The 22340-nt window shown below is 37.2% G+C and overlaps 1 protein-coding gene across 2 annotated transcripts in view; it reads right to left on the bottom strand.

The window, feature by feature from the left end:
* The window catches only part of LOC135078843 (rap1 GTPase-activating protein 1), a 394789-nt gene that overhangs the window by 190143 nt on the left and 182306 nt on the right, over positions 1–22340 (bottom strand). The window contains exon 1 of one of the 2 annotated variants that reach the window (XM_063973403.1): positions 14315–14559. The exons of the other annotated variant lie outside the window; for it this stretch is intronic. Coding sequence (XP_063829473.1) covers positions 14315–14349 — 35 coding nt within the window. The 5' untranslated portion in view covers positions 14350–14559. Of the gene's footprint in view, positions 1–14314; positions 14560–22340 lie in introns of those variants that run through there. 2 annotated transcript variants of the gene reach the window in all.

Raw genomic sequence — 22340 nt, 5'->3', positions numbered from 1 at the left:
CGATAGACGTTCGATTAACGAACAATAATCGATGGAGGGCTCGCGAGTGTGATTGATTATAAAAAAAAACGGTTTTTAGAATGGGACCGCCATTGTAATCTATCTTTTTGATATAAATGTCAGGTTACATTGCTACTTGCGTAGGAATTGTTATAACTACTGAACCGAGGCGTATTATGTTTCTTCCTTGTGAAGGTTGATTACATAATGCAACATTGGAATTCTTAGTGACATCTAAATTATTTAATAAGATTTTTACATTGAAGTTTAATCATAAATATTGTAATTAAAAAAAGTATCAGATAGTTTAGTTCATAAAACTATTGTAACTTCAGTAATAGATAAACACCAACCAACAACAGTCCATTCATTTAGTTAGACAAACGAAAACATACCTACCTGAGATACCTACCTACATTAGAGGAGAATCAAAGATTTAAACTTGTGAGAGAAATTCAATATTAATAATTAATGTTGAACATTACAAGTATCTGACTCAGTTAAAATTATCATTAAGCAAAAACCAACTTTACATTGATTAAGATTAGGGTAATGATGCATCATTCATTAGTAATTATCTAATGTTTTTGAATTAATTAAAATCGGGTAAGTAAAGAGGCGGCGGTTTAGATGTCTAGTGTTTTTTTTTTTGTTTTAATTGATAGCCTGTTAATTTAATAAAATATCGGAAACATTTCGTATGTTATAAGGTACATAAAGACGGCAAACTAGATTTATCAATTTCTGTTGCAGAATAGCACTTATTACGTTCAACATAAGATGCCCCAGTTTTCACCTCGATGGGTTGTTTGTATACGTGTAGAGTCAGCATCAAATAGTTCGTGACACCCAGTGTGCAAGTTAACCTTATTCCAATTGCAACAAAGCTGAGTTGCGAACTTTTTGGATACCTTGGGTGTCACGACTTATTTGAAGCTGACTGTACTGTACGTACACTGAAAAAAATATTAATAATAACATTTCAAATTCTGTCTTCAATAAATACTCGTGCGTGTGTCACAAAACAAGTTAAAATCAAGTTCGAGGTTTTTCTTATTAGGGGCAAAAACGTAATATAACAGACAAGCTAAAACCGATTTGACAGATAAAACCATTATTATATTATGATAAATATGGACCGAGAAAGGCACCGACAGCCTATAAATTTCCTATCCAGAGTTTATGTTACTTAATTAAGCAATTAACTTTAATTAATATTGTAAATCAAAGAGTTGATCAGGTGTTTCAATGATCGCTTTTGGGCAGGTGTCACCTGTCATCCTTCTACTGGTCAAAAAAGCCAATTAGACAAAACTGTGGGTATTTTGGATGGTGTAATAAAATACGTTGACGTATGAGGTGGTTGGGCCTATGTTTGTTTAAAAATATTTAATTTGTTATAGTGGTAGGTGGTCTTGTCAAGTCATAAAAAGCGAGAAATTCCAACTGGGCAATTATCATAGAAACCATGGGATTCTGTTAAATATTTCATACAAACGATAGGAATTTCATAGTAGGCATGTTTTTGTTTTGTGACATAAAATGCAACATAGAATATTGTGAAAATTCTACACGTGTGACTTTAACAGCTTCCCATGTTCCCAAATAATAAAACTATCTAAACATGATGTTATTAAGTTTTTGACTACATTAATTGCTTACTTTTGTGGGGCTATATGGCGTTGTATAAAATTGTCAGAAAGATATAGGCTCGTCTGTCAGGTCGACTTTCATTATTATTTTCTAAAATTAGAAATTCTCCATTACATGCTTTTTCATCTAGTCACTTAGCAATAAAACTTGAGAGCAACAAACTTATAAAAGTTCTGTGGTGTCATTGCGATTAATTTTTACAGCCGTCAATCAAACTCAGCAAAAAATAGATCGATGTTAAACAAAAAGTTTGTTATGAAACAATACACGTGTTGACTATATGATACCGTATTATGAGATGGGTAAAATATTTAGATAGATCACGTTTCGGCTTAGTAATAATAAGCAATATTTTATTAACAACGTAAAAGGTATGAATAATGCTTACTTAGCCACATATTACAAAATTATTAATTAATAGTATATTTTCGTTGCGACAAGTCTATGACACAAACTTCGTTGAACTGCTTTCAATACGTAGTTAAAGTCTATAATTAAAACGATTGACAGCGGCATATTAACGGGCACTAACAAAGCCGACATTGACTGGCATCCCGGTCCAGAACCCCTCAACAACCAAACAAACTTAGTCATAAACGGATCCCCTTCGATTTTACTGCACAACCAATAAATAAACTTATAGGATTGTGGGGAGACGAGACCAAAAAACGGGGCTTCAATAATAACTTAGATATTACTTGCGCGTGCGTTTGTAGCTCCAATTTCTAATAATAAGAGGTAAAATTTGTACAATCGGGTGCGGGATAACCAACGATTATCGAGCGTTTCGACTCAAACAGATGGCGAATTGGCGAGTACAATGGTCCATCGATTCATTGTTGGATCGATTGATCGGTTTAGGGCCAATTCGGATATTCATGCTGAGCACGCGATTTTTCCTGCTATTTATTTATTCATTCGATGACAGATCGGATTAGACACAAAGCAGTCATATGACGTGTCTAATCTCCTCGTTAGGGATGCCTTAGTGATGACACTATTGACCGACCTTATTTACAAATAGAAAGTACGAAAACTAAACATGACCGACCTTTGTGTATGACTATTAGAAGCACCGGCTGCAAATGTATGAATCGCATGAAGGAACTAGAAACTGGTAGTAACACTGTAACTAGCATGATGGCTTTTAATAATAATCCTTATGACTGTCGGAAAAGTAACATTAATGTCCCATCATAAAATGAACACAATAAACTACTGACGAAACGAAATACATTTTATTCTGGTATCTAATTAAAGAAAAGAATTTCATATGTTTCGTTTCTCTCGAAGAAACCAAATGTGTTTATAATCAAAAAGAAAAAAAGCAACTGAATCCCTGACGGACCAAATCCACGGGTGGTCATTTTAAAGTTTTAAAATAAACTCCACATTACAATAAAAATCGGTCAACTGTCAACCGATCGCTCCGAATGCTCGGATTAAAATAATATTTTCTGTGTTATTCTTGTGCGTCCGAGCCCCTGGACTATATATTTCCCTTCAGTAAGTGGCAGGCCTGTCTTGTGCATAAGGACAGACTCCCCCGTGGCTGTTTTGAGCTGTGTTTTGATAATCTTCAGTCATCATCCAGTATTGACAGTATCCAAGGACGCCCTTTTTGACAACGTGGGTTGCCGTAAGCCAGCCAATAACCGGATATAATCCAACGCATGCGCTACGGCAACCCGTCACCGTTTCCTCGGCATGCGCTGTCCACGCATGCGCGGTTCTTCGCCTTTTAGCTGCGCTGCTTAGCAACCAAGCCGACGACGTGACGTGTTGATAACAATGATGACATATGGGATGTTTAAATGTGCTGTGTTTTTATATTTTATTTTTTATGAGTTTTTGGAATCCTTTTTATTAGTTTAGCGTCATAATTACTCTATTTGTCTTGACGTGAATGTCGGCAAGTTCTTCAATTCCTGGCAGCGACGACGTACAACTGGTACAATGCCCTCATTGCCCACAGCCCCGGTTTTTTAAAGGTAACCGGGGCTTGAATATACACATTGGCAGATGTCATAAACCCCCTCATGTTTCCTCACCAGCAGTTTCTCCAGCTCCACACCCGGCTAACCAACCTCTTTGGCAAACTCTCGGCAACCTAAAAAATTCACTTCCACTCTTGAAAAGAATCCCTCGTTCTGCACGGCCTTCAGTCGCTGTTGCTCTAGCACATTGCATCGAGCATGTGACTAGAGTAAACACGACTGAGAGCTGGGCAGAACTCCTAACGTTTTCCTATAGAATCCTACATATCAATCAAAATAATAGCATGTCATTAACACAAAAAATAAAAGAAAACTGCCGTCTAAATCCCTCCGTTCATTCCATTGTTATTCCTCCCTCTCGGCCCCAAAATTCCAATAAATCCATTAAATTAATTGAATCAAAAGTTAGCGATGGTGATCTCCGTGGAGCCGCCAATCTTTTATTTAGCAACGATGTTGTCGCCGTCGACTGCCAGGAAACACTCAGTGCTCTTGAGGATAAGCACCCACCTCCAGCACCGAATCTCCTCCTGCCTCCGCCTCCTGATCCTACCGCTGCCCACATAATCTGCAAAGAAGATGACGTATCGTCTGCCATCTTTTCATTCAAAAGCGGGTCTGCCAGCGGCCTAGACGGTCTTTCACCTCAACACCTGAAAGACCTTCTCTCTGTCTCAGTCGGTGACGCTGGCAGAGTATTATTACACAATATGACTCTTTTGGTAAACCTAATGCTATCCGGCGAAGTCCCAGCTGATATTATCGAAATTCTTTATGGAGCCAACTTAATAGCTTTACGGAAAAAAGATGGCGGCATTCGCCCTATAGCTGTTGGCTCCACCCTTCGCCGTATAGCATCCAAAATTTGCTGTTCTCACATTTTACCTACCGTTTCTGCAGAGTTCCAACCAGTACAGCTTGGTTTCGGCGTCAAAGGTGGATGCGAAGCAGCCGTTCACGCTCTCCGTACCTTCCTGTCACTTGACGCCGCGGAGGTGGTGCTGAAGGTGGATGTCAAGAACGCCTTCAACTCGGTAGATAGAGGTGCCTTGCTTTCAGCCATTCATCAAAAAGTTCCTCATATTTACAATTATCTTTGGCAATGCTATAGCAAACCCACAAAATTAATTTTCAAAAACAACCTTTTATATTCATCTGTCGGCTGTCAGCAAGGCGATCCTCTCGGGCCCGCTATTTTTAGTTTGGCAATACAACCCATTATTGATTCATTAAATTCAAAATTTAATGTGTGGTACCTAGATGACGGAACTATCGCTGGCGATATTTCATCCGTTCTCTCAGACTTCCACACCATCATTGATAAATTCAAAAGTATCGGACTTGATCTCAATTATTCAAAATGCGAGCTATTTATCCCAGAATCAAAATTTTCACATGTTCAGTTACAAGACATTATTACAAAATTTTCGGCTTTAGCTCCCAATATCAAAATTCTCAATAATACGTCACTCCGTCTTTTAGGTTCCCCTATTTTTGACGAGGCTATTCCGATTTTTATTAATGAACAAATTTCCAAATTTCAGCAGTCCTCCGAAAATATGCTAAAGATAAACCCTCACATGGCTTTGTATTTAATCCGTTTTTGCGCATACGCCCCAAAATTTATATATTTTTTACGTAGTACCCATTTTTGGCTTTTTCCAGGACTACTATCAACCATTGATAGTTCGCTCAGGGAGACACTCTCCAAAATTCTAAATTGTGCATTTAGCGATAACGCCTGGAAACAGGCCTCTCTCCCTGTGCGTTTCGGAGGACTAGGCACACGTCAGATATCGCATATTGCCCTTCCAGCTTTTCTGTCTTCTGCGTATGGTACAGCCGAACTCTTTAATAAATTACTATCCCCTTCTTTAGGGGTAGTGGAGTTGGCTCACCTCGCAGAGGCCAGAAACGCTTGGACTAGGGCATGCCCGGGAGCCGATCCACCTACCTCTCTATCGTCTCAGAGGCAGTGGGACGAGCCGCTCTGTTTGCGTTTTCAGAGTGATCTATTGGCTTCCTCCGAAAATGCTGCAGAGCGTGCTCGCCTACTAGCGGTCTTTCAGGCAGAGTCCGGTTATTGGCTACATGCTCTTCCTTCGGCCAATATCGGGACTCTGCTTGACAGGAGTACACTGTCCCTTGCCATTTCCCTTAGACTTGGCGTCAAAACAAACCATCCCCATCGCTGTCGTTGCGGTACTCGCGTCGGTGAGTTAGGACACCATGGCCTCTCATGCCAAATGAGCGCTGGTCGAGTCTCCCGACACGCCTGCATCAATGACGTCATCCGCAGAGCTCTTGTCGCCGTCAATGTGCCAGCAGTTTTAGAGCCTAACGGCATATTCCGTGACGACGGCAAGAGACCTGACGGCATGACGCTCATTCCCTGGAAGCAGGGACGTCCTCTTGTGTGGGACGCAACATGCGCGGATACGCTTGCTCCGTCTCATACAGGAGGTACCTCCCTTGCCGTAGGCGCGGCGGCGGCCTCGGCTGAGTGCTCCAAGCGGCGCAAATATGCAGCTCTCAATGAGAGTTATATATTTGTGCCGTTTGGGGTTGAGACTATGGGACCATGGGGTCCAAGCGCTCGTTCCTTTTATAAGGAACTGGCAAAGAGGCTCACCGAGGTGACCGGTGATCAAAAGGCTGGCAGCTATTTTGGTCAGAGAATTAGCCTGGCCATTCAACGTGGCAATGCTGCCAGCCTTTTGGGCACCATTCCTGACTGCGGCGCTGGGGGTGAAGTATTTTTTATTTTGTAAATAGTTTTTATCATTAGTAATTTTTAAATTTTAGTTTTTAAGTCATTTTAAGTTAATGTATTATTATAAAATTTATTCTCCAAAAATATTATCATAAAAATCTAAATTATTACCGAAAGCACAGGTGCTTCGTTAGCGTAAGTAAATTAAGATAAAAATGTCTCTAGAAAGTGTTGATAACTATCAGCTTAGTGAAATCATTACATGTGCGTTACTGTCCGTCGCGTGACCACCTGGCAATATGCACCAAGATGAAATTATGTGATCTTATGCTAATGAAAAGCAAAGAAACGACAGTAATAATAGACAAGTTGTGTATAATATTTAAAGGAAATCCGCATAATATACAGCCAATGACAAATTGAAAATAATTAGGTGAAATTACTCATCAACATCAACGCGTCGTTCATAGAATTTTTCGCGTCAATCAACACACGTTGGTGTTAGATATTAAAGCTAAACACTAAGGCATCCTATGTAGCTGTGATAGGGGCTATTTTGCAATAAAAATGTATAACTTGATGTGCCGTCGTCCGTAACACAAAGCGGCTTTGACCTAAAATAATTATTACGATTTTAGGGAACCTTATAACAAAGGCAATTACTGTTATTTTTCCTCGTTAAATTGCATGAATAGCAATGATATTTATTTAAGGACTGTTCGATAACTATTAATACTTTCTCATTCTAATTTATTTGACCCGAATGTGGAGCGTGATAAGGACACGGTTGGATATCTATGTCAGGCTGACAGCGCAACAACCACGTGCAGTATTCGAACATTGACTAAAAACTTATTGAACTTGTCACTGCTTGTATTGAATAATATTCTATTATGAACATTGAACTTTGTCGTCACGGATATCCAAGCAATGAACCACGCGCTTAAAATTCGATTCTTCAATGAAAGAAAATTTATTTAAAATATGGGGTGATTTTGGACCCCACGCGTGACATTCCCTACTAGTCAAAATTAACGCGTGAATACATTTGAAGATTAACTAGTTTTGAAGTGAGTAATATTCCATTATAATTATCACGAGTAACCATGTCATTCTCAATATAATATCCTGACTGCTCACAGATTGAGTAAAACCACAGGAGTGACACACGTCAGGAAGAAGAGTCAAGAGTTACTACGTCAGAGCAATATACAGTGGAACATTTAAAAGTTTTGTTACATGTCGTTTGCGGTTAACAACAAAAGGCCCATTTGACAGTTTTGACACCGATTTTAGCCCATTCATGCTCATAGACCTAACCGCAGCGTTTCGCTGCCAGTTTCTAAATACGAGCTGACGGTAGAAATGATTTTAATGCACATAATGTGACGCTTTCGTCGGAGCCGGAGTGTATTGCACTGTGTGCATAATAAAAGCAACTTTCTTGGACGACTGGATCTACAAGCAATATTGTTAAAACTAGCGGAGCAGGTTGTTTTCTCTCAGAGGTTCAAGTAGAGTAATTATCATTATCTAATACTTAGTAAGAGAAAGATTGTTTCTCAGAGAAAACTCAGGGAAAATGGCAGACGAAATCCACACGGGCAAAACCAATCAGAAAATAACAAGGACTTGTAAGAACTTGCAAATTCTATTCAAACACACACAAGATTTATCGGACAAGATCATAGTCTGCGACAATGGAGTGAGCAAATAACATAAATCGGCACTAGGAAGCCATTTTAATACTTAAATAGAAGACGCCTCTATCTCCATCTAAAGGCTGAACGTTTAGTCCATCGGAGATAAACCGCACCTTATGTTAATTCAGAGTTAAGACACAGTTAAGACAAGTCTTGGAAGTGGGACGGTGTTAACTTTCAACTGGGGTATCCCGGGTCCCCACGGTCGTGCTCCGGAATAAAACGCCTCTCATTATGGGATTGCGACCCAATTTATGGGTTTCTAATGCGTGCATGCTCGCAATGTGCGGATATAAATATCTGTCCCCAACGGCCAATAGCTTGTCAAGTTAATTTTCTACTTTAGTGCCAATCAGCTGCATAGAGCACATTGTGTTTGTTCAAGTCAAGACGCGTATGAGTAATATATTTAGTGCCATTTTTATGTGTCTTTTAGTGATGTCTTGATTGAAACTATAGTTTTTAAACGATGCAATTAATGGCAAGGTCTAAATAGAAACGTATTGTTTAGCTCAACTTACAAAGAAATTATGAACATTTCGAAATATTGTTCTTTTCATTATGATCAATAAACCAATTCCGTAGTTGTTATTTTTACAATCGAATAGAATTACTCGAGATATCGCTTTACCGAAGAATTCTATCGATTGCGATTCGAAAATCAGGAAAGTAGAAGCCTTGCTATTAAAAACCACTAAAATCCATCTGAGTAGGTGCTGTGAATGACCTCGAGCCGGCTCCTGGTGTTTCTTTAATTGCACCTTATATCTTTGCTGTTAAAGTCGACATTTCCATATTAGGTGCGGTGGTGAATGAGTGCTGGACAGTTTGAGAGGTGAATATGTAGTGGGCGAAGATACTACGTGATTCATTGCAGTCAGACGTCCTACTCGACGGGAATGGGCAGCGACTTGCAATGATTTAGGTGCCGTTAAAACCTACTTGTATAACCGTCTTTATACCCTTCGGAGAACTTAATTTACTTCCAAATGAGGTAATAATGCGCTCACAGCACGCATTGTTTGATCTAAGAGAGATGAGAAATGAAAATTTCTATTATTAGAATCTTAATAAAACTATCACTGAATGTCAACCTTTTCACGAATCGATTTGCAAAATTCGACAAGGATATCTAGAAGCATGAAAACTCTACTATTATTAGAATGTTAATATAAAATATCACCGAATGTTAACCTTTGCACAAATCGATTTATTAAATTCGACAAGGATATCGAAAAGCAAGGATATAATCAGTAAAGAAGAACAATACAACACAATAAAGAAATAGAAAAGGAACACTTCTTGCACATGTCAAGATTCAGTAGAAATCTTTCAATATAAACGCTTCACATCAGGTGTTATTGCGGTCGAATACCTGCCTGTTGCTGCATAAAAAATCATAATAACAATATTTGAAATGATTCCGATTTATAAACTTTATTGGTTGGTCGAGCTGTCATCGAAAAAGCAATAACAAATGTGAGAGTTAAATGTAACAAGTAACGACTACTTACGACAAGTAATTTCGGGTTTTCGGGTTAATGTCTTAATACGGGCTCTTGAACGTTAAGTTAACCTTAAATCCTCATTTTGACTGACAATAATGGGATTATAGTTTTATGGTCTGGTAATTGAAACCTTCATTGTGAGTCTTTTCGAATAAGAAATTTGGTGTAATTTTCTTTTGTTGCGAACTACGAACCTACGATGGTTGATTGTATACCATTTTAGTACCACTGAGATGGCTAGTAAATTAAGTTTGTTAGTGGAGATATTTGCAATTTTGGTCTCTTTGTTATGTAGGCCACTTATCTGCAAATTGATTGAAACTGAGTTGAAGACCCACCTAATCAAATACAGTATTCTCATAAGTTCATGAGGACGGTACCTATCCTATAATCATTTATTGCATCATGTAGCTTACAGAGGTGTTACATAAAACTGGTTCCATAGACCATAGAGCAAAGATTATGAAAACAAACAGTACCAATCGAGAGGGACCCGTTATTATGCGTGGAAGTGCAATTGATCCATGCGCATGCATATTCAAAGATCAGTCAGTTTCCATTTCGCGTGCGTAATCGGAAACGCGTCGAACTTCCATTGTGCTAATCGAATTCGAACTCTAAAACAGAAGCGGAAGCTCGTTATTTGTAATAACGCGAATAATGGTTTATTCATTTTTAAATTACTCCGGCGTATAGGAAGAGGTAGCCCGCAAAAAAGGGGGTTCGTTGAAGGCGAAAATTATGAAGTAGTATTAGAGCGTCAGAGTGTGACGGTGATACGGCTGGGTTTGAGCAGGCCTGGCTCACTCCGCGCGGTACATCCGATAATTACCTACAGCGAAGCGCCCCGCCGGCGGGTATTATATCAGTCGAGTGTCACGCGCGCGCCCGTCAGGACGCTGGCGTGCGTTGTAGTACCTAATTCTATGATCGAAGATAATATAGAGAATATTATTTAAAAATGGACATAAAGAGAAATAAAAATTGTGCGGCGTTCGGGTGTTTAAATTCGGAAAGAAATCTACCGGATTTATCTTTTTTTCGCTTCCCAAAGATGCTGAAAGGTATGTTGGCCATGTAGGTATTTTTAGGATAGTATAGGAACCTAACCTACCATGACTACTGCTCAGAATGCGTTCGTTCGTTTCAGCCAAATGACGTCCACTGCTGGACAAAGGCCTCTCCCAAGGTTTTCCATAATGAATGCGTACTTACCTACATACGTACCTCATTACAAATAAGTAGATTAATTATTTTTTCAATAGACAGCAACCCTAACAGCGTAAGAAGAGTTCAGAGGCACGCGATAGAAAGAGACAAAACTTGTAGGTGAATAAAATTGTAGGTACGTAGTGCTGTGCGAGCTGAATTCCACTGTATCGCGTCGTAGGAAGACTCGCATTTATTTAAATCGTCTTGCGGAGTAATCCTTCTGTACCTGTACTATTACTTATTCTGTGGTTTGAGGAAGAGCGTGATGCACTCGTCACACGACAGTCCATATACCTACGTCACATGACACCAGGTACCAGCACAGAATAATAATAAGTACTACGTACAGAAGTTTTACTTCGCGAAGGTATTTAAAAAAATGTATGCTCAATTTCAATAACAATATGGTGTAATTTAGCCTGTCTCAAGAGTCAAGCACCATTTTGTTGTCAAACGTCAGTTATCGGCACTGCGCCGAAGCTATAGGGCTGACTTCGGTAAAATGATGTGACGTGAGGTGCCAAACTGCGGAAAATGGCGGAGGAAATACAAATTATCATGAACAATATTAACTACTTATTTACCTCTCAGTGTCTTGAGGCAACTTAAAAAAAATTCTGTGTTTTTATTATTATTTAGGCAGTTAAATACTGCACAGTATTTAGTACACCATTTTCTTTATTTTCTTCCATCATACACAAGAATACGCGTGCGTAAGTCAACTGTCAATGTTCGCTCGTATGTGAGGCCTTGTCGAATAGTATCCTGTAGGTGGGCCATCGTGCGTGTTTTGTTTTCGATGTAAACTCGCGGAGATGAACAGGCCTGGTACCAGTTGCTAATGTTGGTGATACCGTGACGAATTTGGAGTTCGCCTTGCGCATGGGAACGAGGGGCATGATGCGAAACGCAAATAAAAGGGTTTCGATCTCCGGTGTAGTGTGGAAAGTGACAAGGCGTTTATTATGTAAGGGCAAGTGGTTCGAAGTTTAAATTCGAAGGTAGTCGGTAGTCTAATTGCTCAGAATAAGAAAAATTGGAAAAAAGGTGTTCCTACATATTTGCTTTTAATTGGATCTTAACAATGTTTTTTGTAGGATTTCATTCTAATGTTTGCAACTAAAATATCCATGTAAGTATAATTTTAATGGGTGGTTTAATAAAGCTTCTTTCTTGCACTGCTGTATGTAGGGTAAGTGCGCTAGTTTTCGTCCAATTATCGGAGTTGCCAACTTTGTGATGCGAAATGAATATCTTAAAATACCCTTACTCATATGTATCATATGTCATTTTAGTCCTTATATAGTCTACTTTACGTTAATATTATATGACAATAGGTAAATACCACAGGTTTTTTTATAAAAAATATTTTATGCAAAAGAGGCGATTTCACTAGTTTTCGTCCAAAAAAATCAGTTTTCGTCCTAGTGTACGCTAGTTTTCGACCACTGTGTAGAAAAAAGGGTGCAGTTGAATTATTAAATTAAAACCAATTCTACAATACAGTAACTATGGATTGTGGTATATCATTTGAAAGGTAATTTTGTTAGCTTTCAAATGATATCAAAAAGATTTAAATAAGTTTCTTACCTAAATTTAGGAAAATATTGCAATAGGTCGAAGGACAAATGGACGAAAACTAATCTACAGGAATAGCTAATTTTGGTTTTCGTCCACCCCAGTACTTGCTCATGACGTCATGGACGAAAACACAACAACGTTTAAAGCTGTTTTTTGTTTTCGTCCACATCTTTTTAACGGTTTTTATGGGTATATCACTGTTAAAAAGTGGACGTAAACTAAAATGTTTAATGTAATAGCAATAAAGATCATATTGGAAGAAAAAGCATTGTATTTTGTAGGTCCATTGAAGTAAAATGATTATTAAAAATATTAACTAGGTGTCAGGGTTTCCGTCCACGTGGACGAAAACCAAAATCTTGCAAAATTGTTATGCTAGTATTAGTCCACTTAATTATCTAAGATTTCTACACAAAAACTTTAATAAATCCTTAAAATAGTGTTTATTATGCTAATAATTAGTCATACGTGCCAAAAACATTACGTAAAGTAGCTAAAACAGTAATTAAACATACCATGAAAGTTCCCTACCGGCACGTTTTTTTTCTAACTTGATGACGTTTTCTATTCACCTGTGTGCAGCAGCAACTTCCGTAGATTTTTTTGGACTTATTACTTGTCAAATTACATATTCATGCAGGCAGAACTGTTACTTAGATATTATAGATTGTAACAAGTCCAAACTTGCACGGAAAGTTAGGTTTGTATTCTAATTTTCCGTATTTGTTTGTGGCAAGTCGGTCAAATGGACGAAAACAGGAGCTGGACGGAAAACCGGCGCAATTACCCTATGTAGGTTAGGCTTGCCTGGTCAAGAACCTACAGGGTGTGTAACATACTGTAATTCGTTACGTGCATTTTTTCCTCGCATCATAGGATATTTAGCTAATAAGGAAGGAAAGTATGTAAATATGTAGGTACCATCCTTCTATGATCTGAGGTACCACCAATACTACACTCAAAGTTCGTCGCCCATACTTCGGACCTTGGTAGGTAGGTACCTAACTAAAACTTATTCTGTACTTCTCGGTGTGCGGGCTCGAGCTTCGTCTTGGCAGAGTACCTAAATAGTCTTGGTCCATTTTTCTCGTAGTGTAGGTAGGTACTTGCGCCATTAGATTAGGTACCTATTTACTATTTAGTACCTACCCAAAGACAATATTATTGTATTTTTTTTAGCCTTAAAGTAAAGTCACAAAACAGTGGACTATGAACCCAAAGATTTCAACTCAAATTAGATTTCACATCGACCTTAAAATCCGGAAAAAAATCAAGTTAAAAAGTAATATTAAGTAGGTCCTGTATGTAAATATGGGTCTTATAAAATGTTTATAGTGATAAAAATGAGGAAGTTGATATCAATCAGAAAACAATGGTGCGTAGGATTGCAATGTTTGTTACATTATCATAGGAGGTACCTACCTACTTTTAAATAGGTATTATTAATAATAACTGAGGTAGGATCGCCACCCACCCACCTGTAGCATTAAGTAAACACCTAAATCTAGCACTTATACACCTACCTGTACGTAGGTTCGTACCTAATCACCCACATCCAATACATAACAAGATTACAGAACTGATGAATTATGATGAAAAATCAAGTTTGGACGATAATGTTATGATTCATTTGCTCGGTTAAGCCAAAAAAAGCTAATGAATTAGGAGTTTAGTACCTACATAATTAAACTTGGATTCATTTTTTAAGTAGCTAATGTAAGTGAAAACGTTAAGTCACATCACTAATCATTCTGTTAACGCGAGTTGTTGTAACAAACGTAAAAAATATGAATATTTAACGCACGGAGATCTTACATACAAATAAGTAACCATGCAAACGGAAACGCCTAACAAAAATCAATTACAATGTGCATAAATAATTTATTATCGTTATCACAATAACACACAACATGCAATGCATCTCGAAATCAATTAAATATCACTGACCTGTTAAAAACGCTGACAATCACCATGTTAAACATCCAGCAGATTTATCGATACAATGTAATGTTAATCGATCAAATCCTATAGCACGTTTAGTCACGTTGTCAGAGAAAACTGGCACATTTCCACAAAAATGCACATCTTTTCCTGAATGTCAACTGTCGATTTGTTTTTAAAACTTATTAAAAAAAAAATTCGGCACACACGGGCGGTTACATTGCGGCGAGCGTCACGAGCGCGCTCGACGACTGGCGTTCAACGACTGACGCGATGATTGGCTGGCCGGCGGAGATGCAACGCGTGCGCAAGTCGCAGCGCGGCCGGCCGACAAACAAATCGAACGGATTGTTGTTTGAAAAAATTACGTTGTATTGTAATGTGAAATGTATTGATTCATTAGTTTGTTTGTTTGTTGCAATATTAATCTTTATTAAATTCTGACAACTTTAACTAGGTACGTGTGCACTTAAAAGTTTAAAAACACCTTATCTCGGCAAGTTTAATTTAACATCGTATCCTACCTACGTGCTACAAGGCGTTTAAAAATACATAATATTTTGCAAAGATATTAAAATGAGAACAAAAAATCTTGCTGACCTATTTATCAAATGTCATAATAGGAAGACTCCCTTACATGGTTATCATTTCCTTTTGTTATGGAGCGCAAACCTACCTCGCACCTCCTCGCACAGACGTCACCGTAATATTATTCACCTGCAAATTTTATTGATGCCTACACGTCTCTTCACTCCGTTTCGAGATGAACATAAATGAAGAATAATATTCCCGACGACACGTAGGCCTTTGGTTATTTGAATCAGTTTTGATAAATTCTACTAGTACCTTATTACTTCTTGAGATAATGACTTAGTCGTGGCCAAAATAAAAGAAGAAGAAGAAGATAATAATATGACTTGATCATTCTTCAAATTAGCTAACTTTGATTTTATTTTTAAAATGAAAAGAGGGGAGGTAAACACAGCATTTATAAAGTTAGGAATATGACAATAAATATTATTAACTTTGATAATATGAATACCTATAACAACACAGGCTTTAGAGTCTTTGAACTTATCTTTTAAACGCGAACAATCGCATAAAGCTGTCTATGACGGAAATCCATGCGAGACGGATAAAAAATTTTTTTTTTCTAGGTATTTTGAATTATGTTCTAGATTAGTTGATTATTGAGATAATAATCCTAATAACAAATGATGACTCTAATAAAACTTAATTATTTATAACTAATTACCAAATTAATTAATCAAAATATAATGCAGTTTTACAAGCACGTAATCGCAAAGATTTTATGACAAAATTACTTCTCATAAACGCAAGTGAATATCAATTTAGCTATAATAATTTCTATCTGAATTGTAGCAATTAAAAGCCTGGTTCCGCCTTCCCATTTATTATACTGCTCTTGGTCTGGTCTAATCGCAACATATTAATGACCGTAGAGGCTCTAAATAATTTCACCGTTTTGTCGCTTCCTTAAACCGTTATTTCAGTCACATGCCAACCACAATGCTCAAGTTGAACAAGTGAAAACGCCAGTAGATCAACGGATTTCAAGGAAGCGTTTGGAGTCTGTGGCATGTTGCTTCACATAATAAAAGCTCACGCAACCGCGTATTTATTACATCTAGGTGCGCCCCTATTCGACGCCTTATCGAGATCTCACAGCTTCCTAATTTGGCGTCGAGATGGTGAGATTATCGGCAATCGAGAAGGGTGTGGGGACGTCACGCTGAGAACAGAAAGGGGTCACTGTGCTAGTACCAACCACCTGTACGGTAAACGGTAGGGTGTGGTTCAGTTGTGCCGCATTGTTCCTAACACCCCAATTAAGCATTCAAAACTTCAATATTAATTTGGAGAAACAAGCCGCAGGGTTATGTAAGAAAACCTTGGAGTCTTCAAGAATCAAAATGTTAGGTTGACACAATAGGGATTGCAGAAGCATAATTCAATGAGCATAAAAGAATATTGCCTTAACAGTAGCTCACCTATTTCGAGAAAAATACATTAGTGCTGCTTTGGTATTCAGACTTCATTTCGATAGAGTTAGTCATAATTTTGCTCAATTTAAACCGTGCAGTACAAAGAATTTGCATTACTATGCAACGGACGACCGTCATCACTTCATCAAAGATTTAAGATTTCTGTGTTCGCAATTGTAATGCTAACCAATACCAACCAAATAACCAACACGCAACTCACAAGACACGACCAAAACAATATTCTAATGAGAAGATAAGTTTATTTAACATCGTCATATTCGTCATGTAAGTATTACTAAAACATACAAAAAAATAAAAGAAGAATTTGTCTAGTGGTGGATTATCAAGAATAAAATGAAGATATACCTATCCCAAGTTTAGACGCTATCCCTTAAATCCATCAACCGTTCTAAAACACTCGCGTTGAAAGCTTGAAATTATTCATGAGTTTTATTTCCAAAACAAAAATAATGATTGCAAAATGAATAATGATCGCAGCACTTACTCGTACTTTGGTGGTTATCAGCCTTAAACGCTCCGAGGAAGCTTTTGTGTATTTTCTTCCTTACCTGCCATTAGCAAAGGGCAAAGACCTTCCATTACGTTAGCAAAAGAACTTAAATATACACTCTCCACCCGACTCTCTTCGAAAGGGCCATCTCAAAAGGGTCACCGTCCAGTTAGACCCATAATTAACTCAACATGGGACATAAAGTGCCATGAGAATTTTACCGGTCACAACGCATAAGCGATTGTAAAAATTAGAACCAGTGGATTTTTGTTAGATCTCTAATCATTTCCCGATCAATTACTTACGTTTCCAAGTTGTTATTTGTGTAATTATTTACCCAAAATTATCAGCCAGTATCTCACCTGAAACAAAACAAAACAGAGACCATTAATAACTTATCTAAAGTAGAGGCATGGTTCCACAAATCGGCTCTGAAAGAGCTTTACTATCAACTAATAGCAGCAGTTGACTAGCATTAACAGGTTTGACACCATCCAATTCATTAACGCTATGTTTTGATAAATATAATGGCTATAATTTATAAATCGTTGATAGAATCTGAAGTATACACGAAATTACCTCTAAAGCTTTTTGAAACGTTAATTTATGCAATTATATTAGCATTCGAGCCGGTTTTCGCGATAGGTGTCGCGTTAGTGGACGCTGCACCTGATCTTCAATTGTTAAGATTATCATCAACTAGTTCTCAATCTCGTTTTGGTTTTGCCATTCCGATGGGACCATGACCAGGTTTGACCTGATCTGACCGACTTTTGATTAGCATACTTACTCCCATTTGTCACCACATTTGTAAAAAGTGTGTGAAAGTTTATTCTATGTTTAATAAACAAAGTCACTTTAACTGTATTTCATTATGCAATTGATAAAGGTGGACAATTGTTTGATTCAAAAGCAATAATTGATTTGATATTTAGATAAAATATATTGCTTTCAAATACTGATGTATAATTCATTACTGTAAGATAAATATCGATAAATTGTATTGACATTCATGAATAATAATTGAAAAACGATTCAAGTCGATACCGAAAGATAATGCGCTACGTGAAAATCACATATTGCGATTAGGTAAGGTCACAGTTCACGCATCGACAAAACCAATAAATACAGCTTAGGAATATATCACGAACACGACAAACTTTCGTCTAATGGCGAACTTTCTAAAACCAATTTAGCGGGTTGTGTTGTGGGTAATAATTTGGAGTAATCCCTGCTGCCCTGGAGGTAGGAACGATTTCGTGAACGCCTTTCGACGCAACCATGGAACGGGCAAATACGCAACGGTAATTATATCTTAAGAAATGTGCAATCGATGTGAGAAAGTAAGTGGCAGTCGCAGGACGCCTTAGGGCTTTCTTTGGGTCGAAATTGTTTAGCATTTTGATTTTATGACCGCTGTAAATGTAAATGTAATTCCGGTCTAACTATCAAACACAATGCTAATTAATAACACTTGGCCAAGACTTACAAGTGTTGCAACAAATAAAGGGGGAAATTCCATTATTGTAACCAAGGACTTAGTTTCATAAGAAAAGCTGCGAGAATTATTCGCGGGGTTTTACAATAAAGTTGCTTAGAACAAGGTAGAGTGAGATACCACTGTACGATTTTATCTTCCAAATAAACGATTTTATTACCAAGATTGATTTCTATGAGACGAGGGAAGTGGAATATAATAAGCTAATCTCTTTGATTAGTCTTGGAGATCTTTTCAGGTCACATAACGGCATCTTTGTTATCGGCAGTCATTTCGAACCCTTGATATCTTATTTTACCGCTACTTTGTTGGTATGATCTGATTCGCCTTTGAAGTTTTTTACATTTAACGAGATCACATTCGCTATGTATTTGTTACTGTTTTATCTCAATTTAAAGCCGCAGACATTAATGCATCTTAATTTAAATATTTATCAAAATTTAAATGCGATACGTTTTATTAACTGAGATAATGATGTGAAGTTATAATCTTTTTATTACTCGCATATTTTTGCGAGTTATTGACGAAAATTCATAACAACAATGATTGTTTATAATTAGTATAAGTTCTATAACATCAATTTTGACTCATCGGAATGTGAGAGTATTGAGTTAGGAGTTAGGAGTGTAGGATATGAGGTAGCCTAGATAAGTCTTAGCCAACGATTGAGTTCTAACTTGCCGTTGGCCACCGCCACCACCCATCGATCATCCCAACGAGTTTAATTCATGTCTAATAAATATACTATAGGTACTGTTTACCCATTACCGGTATTGTTCAGTCGGCGTATATCTCTCACTCGTGCAACAACGGTATTCAGACACCGTGACTGCCTTCGACGTAATCTTCTACTGTGTCCACGGCGTAATTTGAAATTATGGTCTCAAGCCCGACCCCTGGAGCCCCCGCAAAGGCGGGAAGACCGAGACGTTGATTAAAACTATCCTGTAATAACAGTTTGGCTTAATAAAATTTCCTGACCCAATTATTCTAGAGCAGTTCAAGTGGTAGTTTTAGTAATTACGCGACGATTCTGTCACATTCTGTGCTGTGATTTACTAAAATTATTTCGAGTTGGCATTACGTTTCTGTTCTGATTGGATGAGTTCTTATAGATTTGATAATTGATTAGTTAAAAGCTTTTTAATATTATTACTAGGTACTATACCAATTTTAACACAATTTAAAGATGAGATCACATAATTAAGTACTAGCGATCCATCACTAGCAGAATCTCCATTTATCATAGAGACGATGACCGTATAAAAGCTGTATATTTGTCTCCTCATTTTTATTCAAATTTCATTTGTGGACCACAGTGGACTATTAACTCTGTGCTCTATTCTATTCCTTTATCTATCTATTTTCTAACAATGTTGTAGGGCAGTGTGACGTACCGCCAAGTGACCCCTATTTTTCTAAGACGTTCTCACAAAACAACAATGGACCACAAAAGGATGCTGTTATTCACACAGTTAACTCTTTATTATGTTGCACAGTTTACGGTAATGTTGATATGGACACTGAAATTCATTTTGATATACAGGGTGTTCAAATATGTTTAAAAATTCTTTTGAAGTTTAGCAAATATGCAACCGAAGATAGCGCTCGACTGAGAAATGTCTCGAGGCCAGTTCTAATATTGTCAAGATATTTTCTAATATCCGCTGATGTTCTGTTTATTTTATGTAGGTTCACTTACTGTTTTAGAATAGAAGAAGAATTTACTAAGATCAAAAAGACGTGAAACCTTTTTAGTATCAGGGTTGGATAATCATATTTGAATTAGGCACTTACTTCTGTATTGTGAGATTATCGCCTTTGATTTAGATGTCCAAAAAAGATCACCCTGTATCTCTCCCCAACAAAGCAAGGTGCAAAGACAAGTGAGCGACAATGCCCATAAAGGGACAAAGCCGATACAACTTACCCCGTCTTCCCACAGTTCGATGAACCCCTACCCCAAACCCTTCTTCATGTGTGAAGGTACAGGAATGCTGTTTGAATAATGATAAGATTAGGTCTTATCTAAATTGGGTGAAAATGATATTGGGGTCATTATCTAATACACTTACCTAATTGAAGAATTAACGTAAAACAATGATAATAAGGCCTAGCCCTTTAATTATTCGTCTTGTTACTATAATTGGTTATTTAACCAAATCTGTTGAGTAACAATAAAATTAGGTACCAAACAATTTAGTTGAGTGTTATAAATCAATCGGAGAACAGTTTCATAAACAGTAATTTAAACCAACTTAACAATTACATAGTTAACAACGGAATCCAGACATCTACAAGTAATTACTCGAGTTATATTACATGTTTTATAATTATATTGCATTTTTCACCGGACAAAAACTTTGTTTATATGCAGCGAGTAGCGTAAAATTACTTCTTTTAGAAAGTCTCATGTAATATTCAGATTCGGACTCTGAGTCTACACATTTTCATTGTTATTTTAACTCTATGATGTGTGTCGCTAACTTATTTATTTTATTTAATAAATCATCATAATAAACTTATTCCTATTTATTTACCCATTTCAGAACGTCAACATCATAATTTTCGTGGGGAACATACGAATTATTACGCATATTGCGGATGAAAATTTCATTTTTATCAGCCAAAAGGGTTTTTATATTAAATTTTACTTTCGCCCTGATGCCATCGGGGGCACATTTATCCATGGGGATACGATGTAGGGCAAAATAATGGTGATATTATAGGTCATATTAGTATGTGCCATAATATTCTTTAATGAATGTATTAACGAAGGTCAGTTCCCTACCCTGATGAAACATAGTAAAATCATACCATTATTTAAAGCAGGAGACAAAAGTGACCCATCCAACTTTAGACCTATATCGATACTACCTGCGCTCAGTAAAATATTTGAAAAAATTATTTTCAATCAACTACTGTCTCATTTTAACTTAAATAAACTGTTTCATGAAAAACAATATGGGTTCACAAAAGGGAAAAGTACGACCGATGCAGGGGTTGCTCTTATCAAACACATTTTCGATGCTTGGCAGGAGAAAAAAGATGCTATTGGTGTATTTTGTGACTTATCGAAGGCGTTTGACTGTGTTGATCATCAAACTCTGTTATTTAAGCTAGAACATTATGGCGTATCAGGCAAGGCCTTAAGCCTATTACACTCTTATCTCTCAGACAGATTACAAAAAGTAAATATTCACGGAACTAACTCTTCGGGCGCCCCCCTAAAAATGGGAGTGCCCCAAGGCTCAATACTGGGACCATTGCTCTTTCTGATTTATATAAATGATCTACCTTTTTTTTCAAAGGACCTTTGTGAGATAGTATTATTTGCTGATGACACTTCTTTAATTTTTAAAACTGACAGGCGTCAGGAAATATTTGACGACGTGAATAATGCTCTTTCCAAAGTATTAGACTGGTTTACAACTAATAATTTGCTATTAAACGCAAAAAAAACTAAATGTTTAAAATTCACTATGCCTAATGTCAAACAAGTTAATACTAATATTACAGTAAATAATGAACGCATTGAACTGATAAACTCTACTGTCTTTCTAGGTATTACCCTAGACTGTAAATTACAATGGGGCCCCCATATTGCTGCCTTGGCGGGAAGACTTAGTTCAGCTGCCTTTGCGGTGAGAAAGATCAGAAACTTGACTGATGTTGAAACAGCAAGGCTTGTATATTTTAGTTATTTTCATAGTATTATGTCTTATGGTCTTTTACTGTGGGGCTCAGCAGCAGACATAGAATCAATTTTCATTTTACAGAAAAGAGCTGTCCGGGCAATATACGGTCTTAAACCACGTGACTCGCTTAGAGAAGTTTTTAAAGAAATCAATATATTGACTGTGGCTTCGCAATACATATTTGATAACATTATGTATGTCCGTAAACATATACATTTATTTACTAAGAAAAGTGACGTCCACTCATTTAACACGAGACATAAGAATAAACTTGCTGTTCCATCATTTAGGTTGCATAAGATAGGTAATTCATTCTTGG

Source organism: Ostrinia nubilalis, chromosome 15 (genome assembly GCF_963855985.1).
Source record: "Ostrinia nubilalis chromosome 15, ilOstNubi1.1, whole genome shotgun sequence".
NCBI lineage: Eukaryota > Metazoa > Arthropoda > Insecta > Lepidoptera > Crambidae > Ostrinia > Ostrinia nubilalis.
The sequence above is the reverse complement of the archived record's forward strand: the minus strand, read 5'-3'. Positions and strand labels throughout refer to the sequence as shown.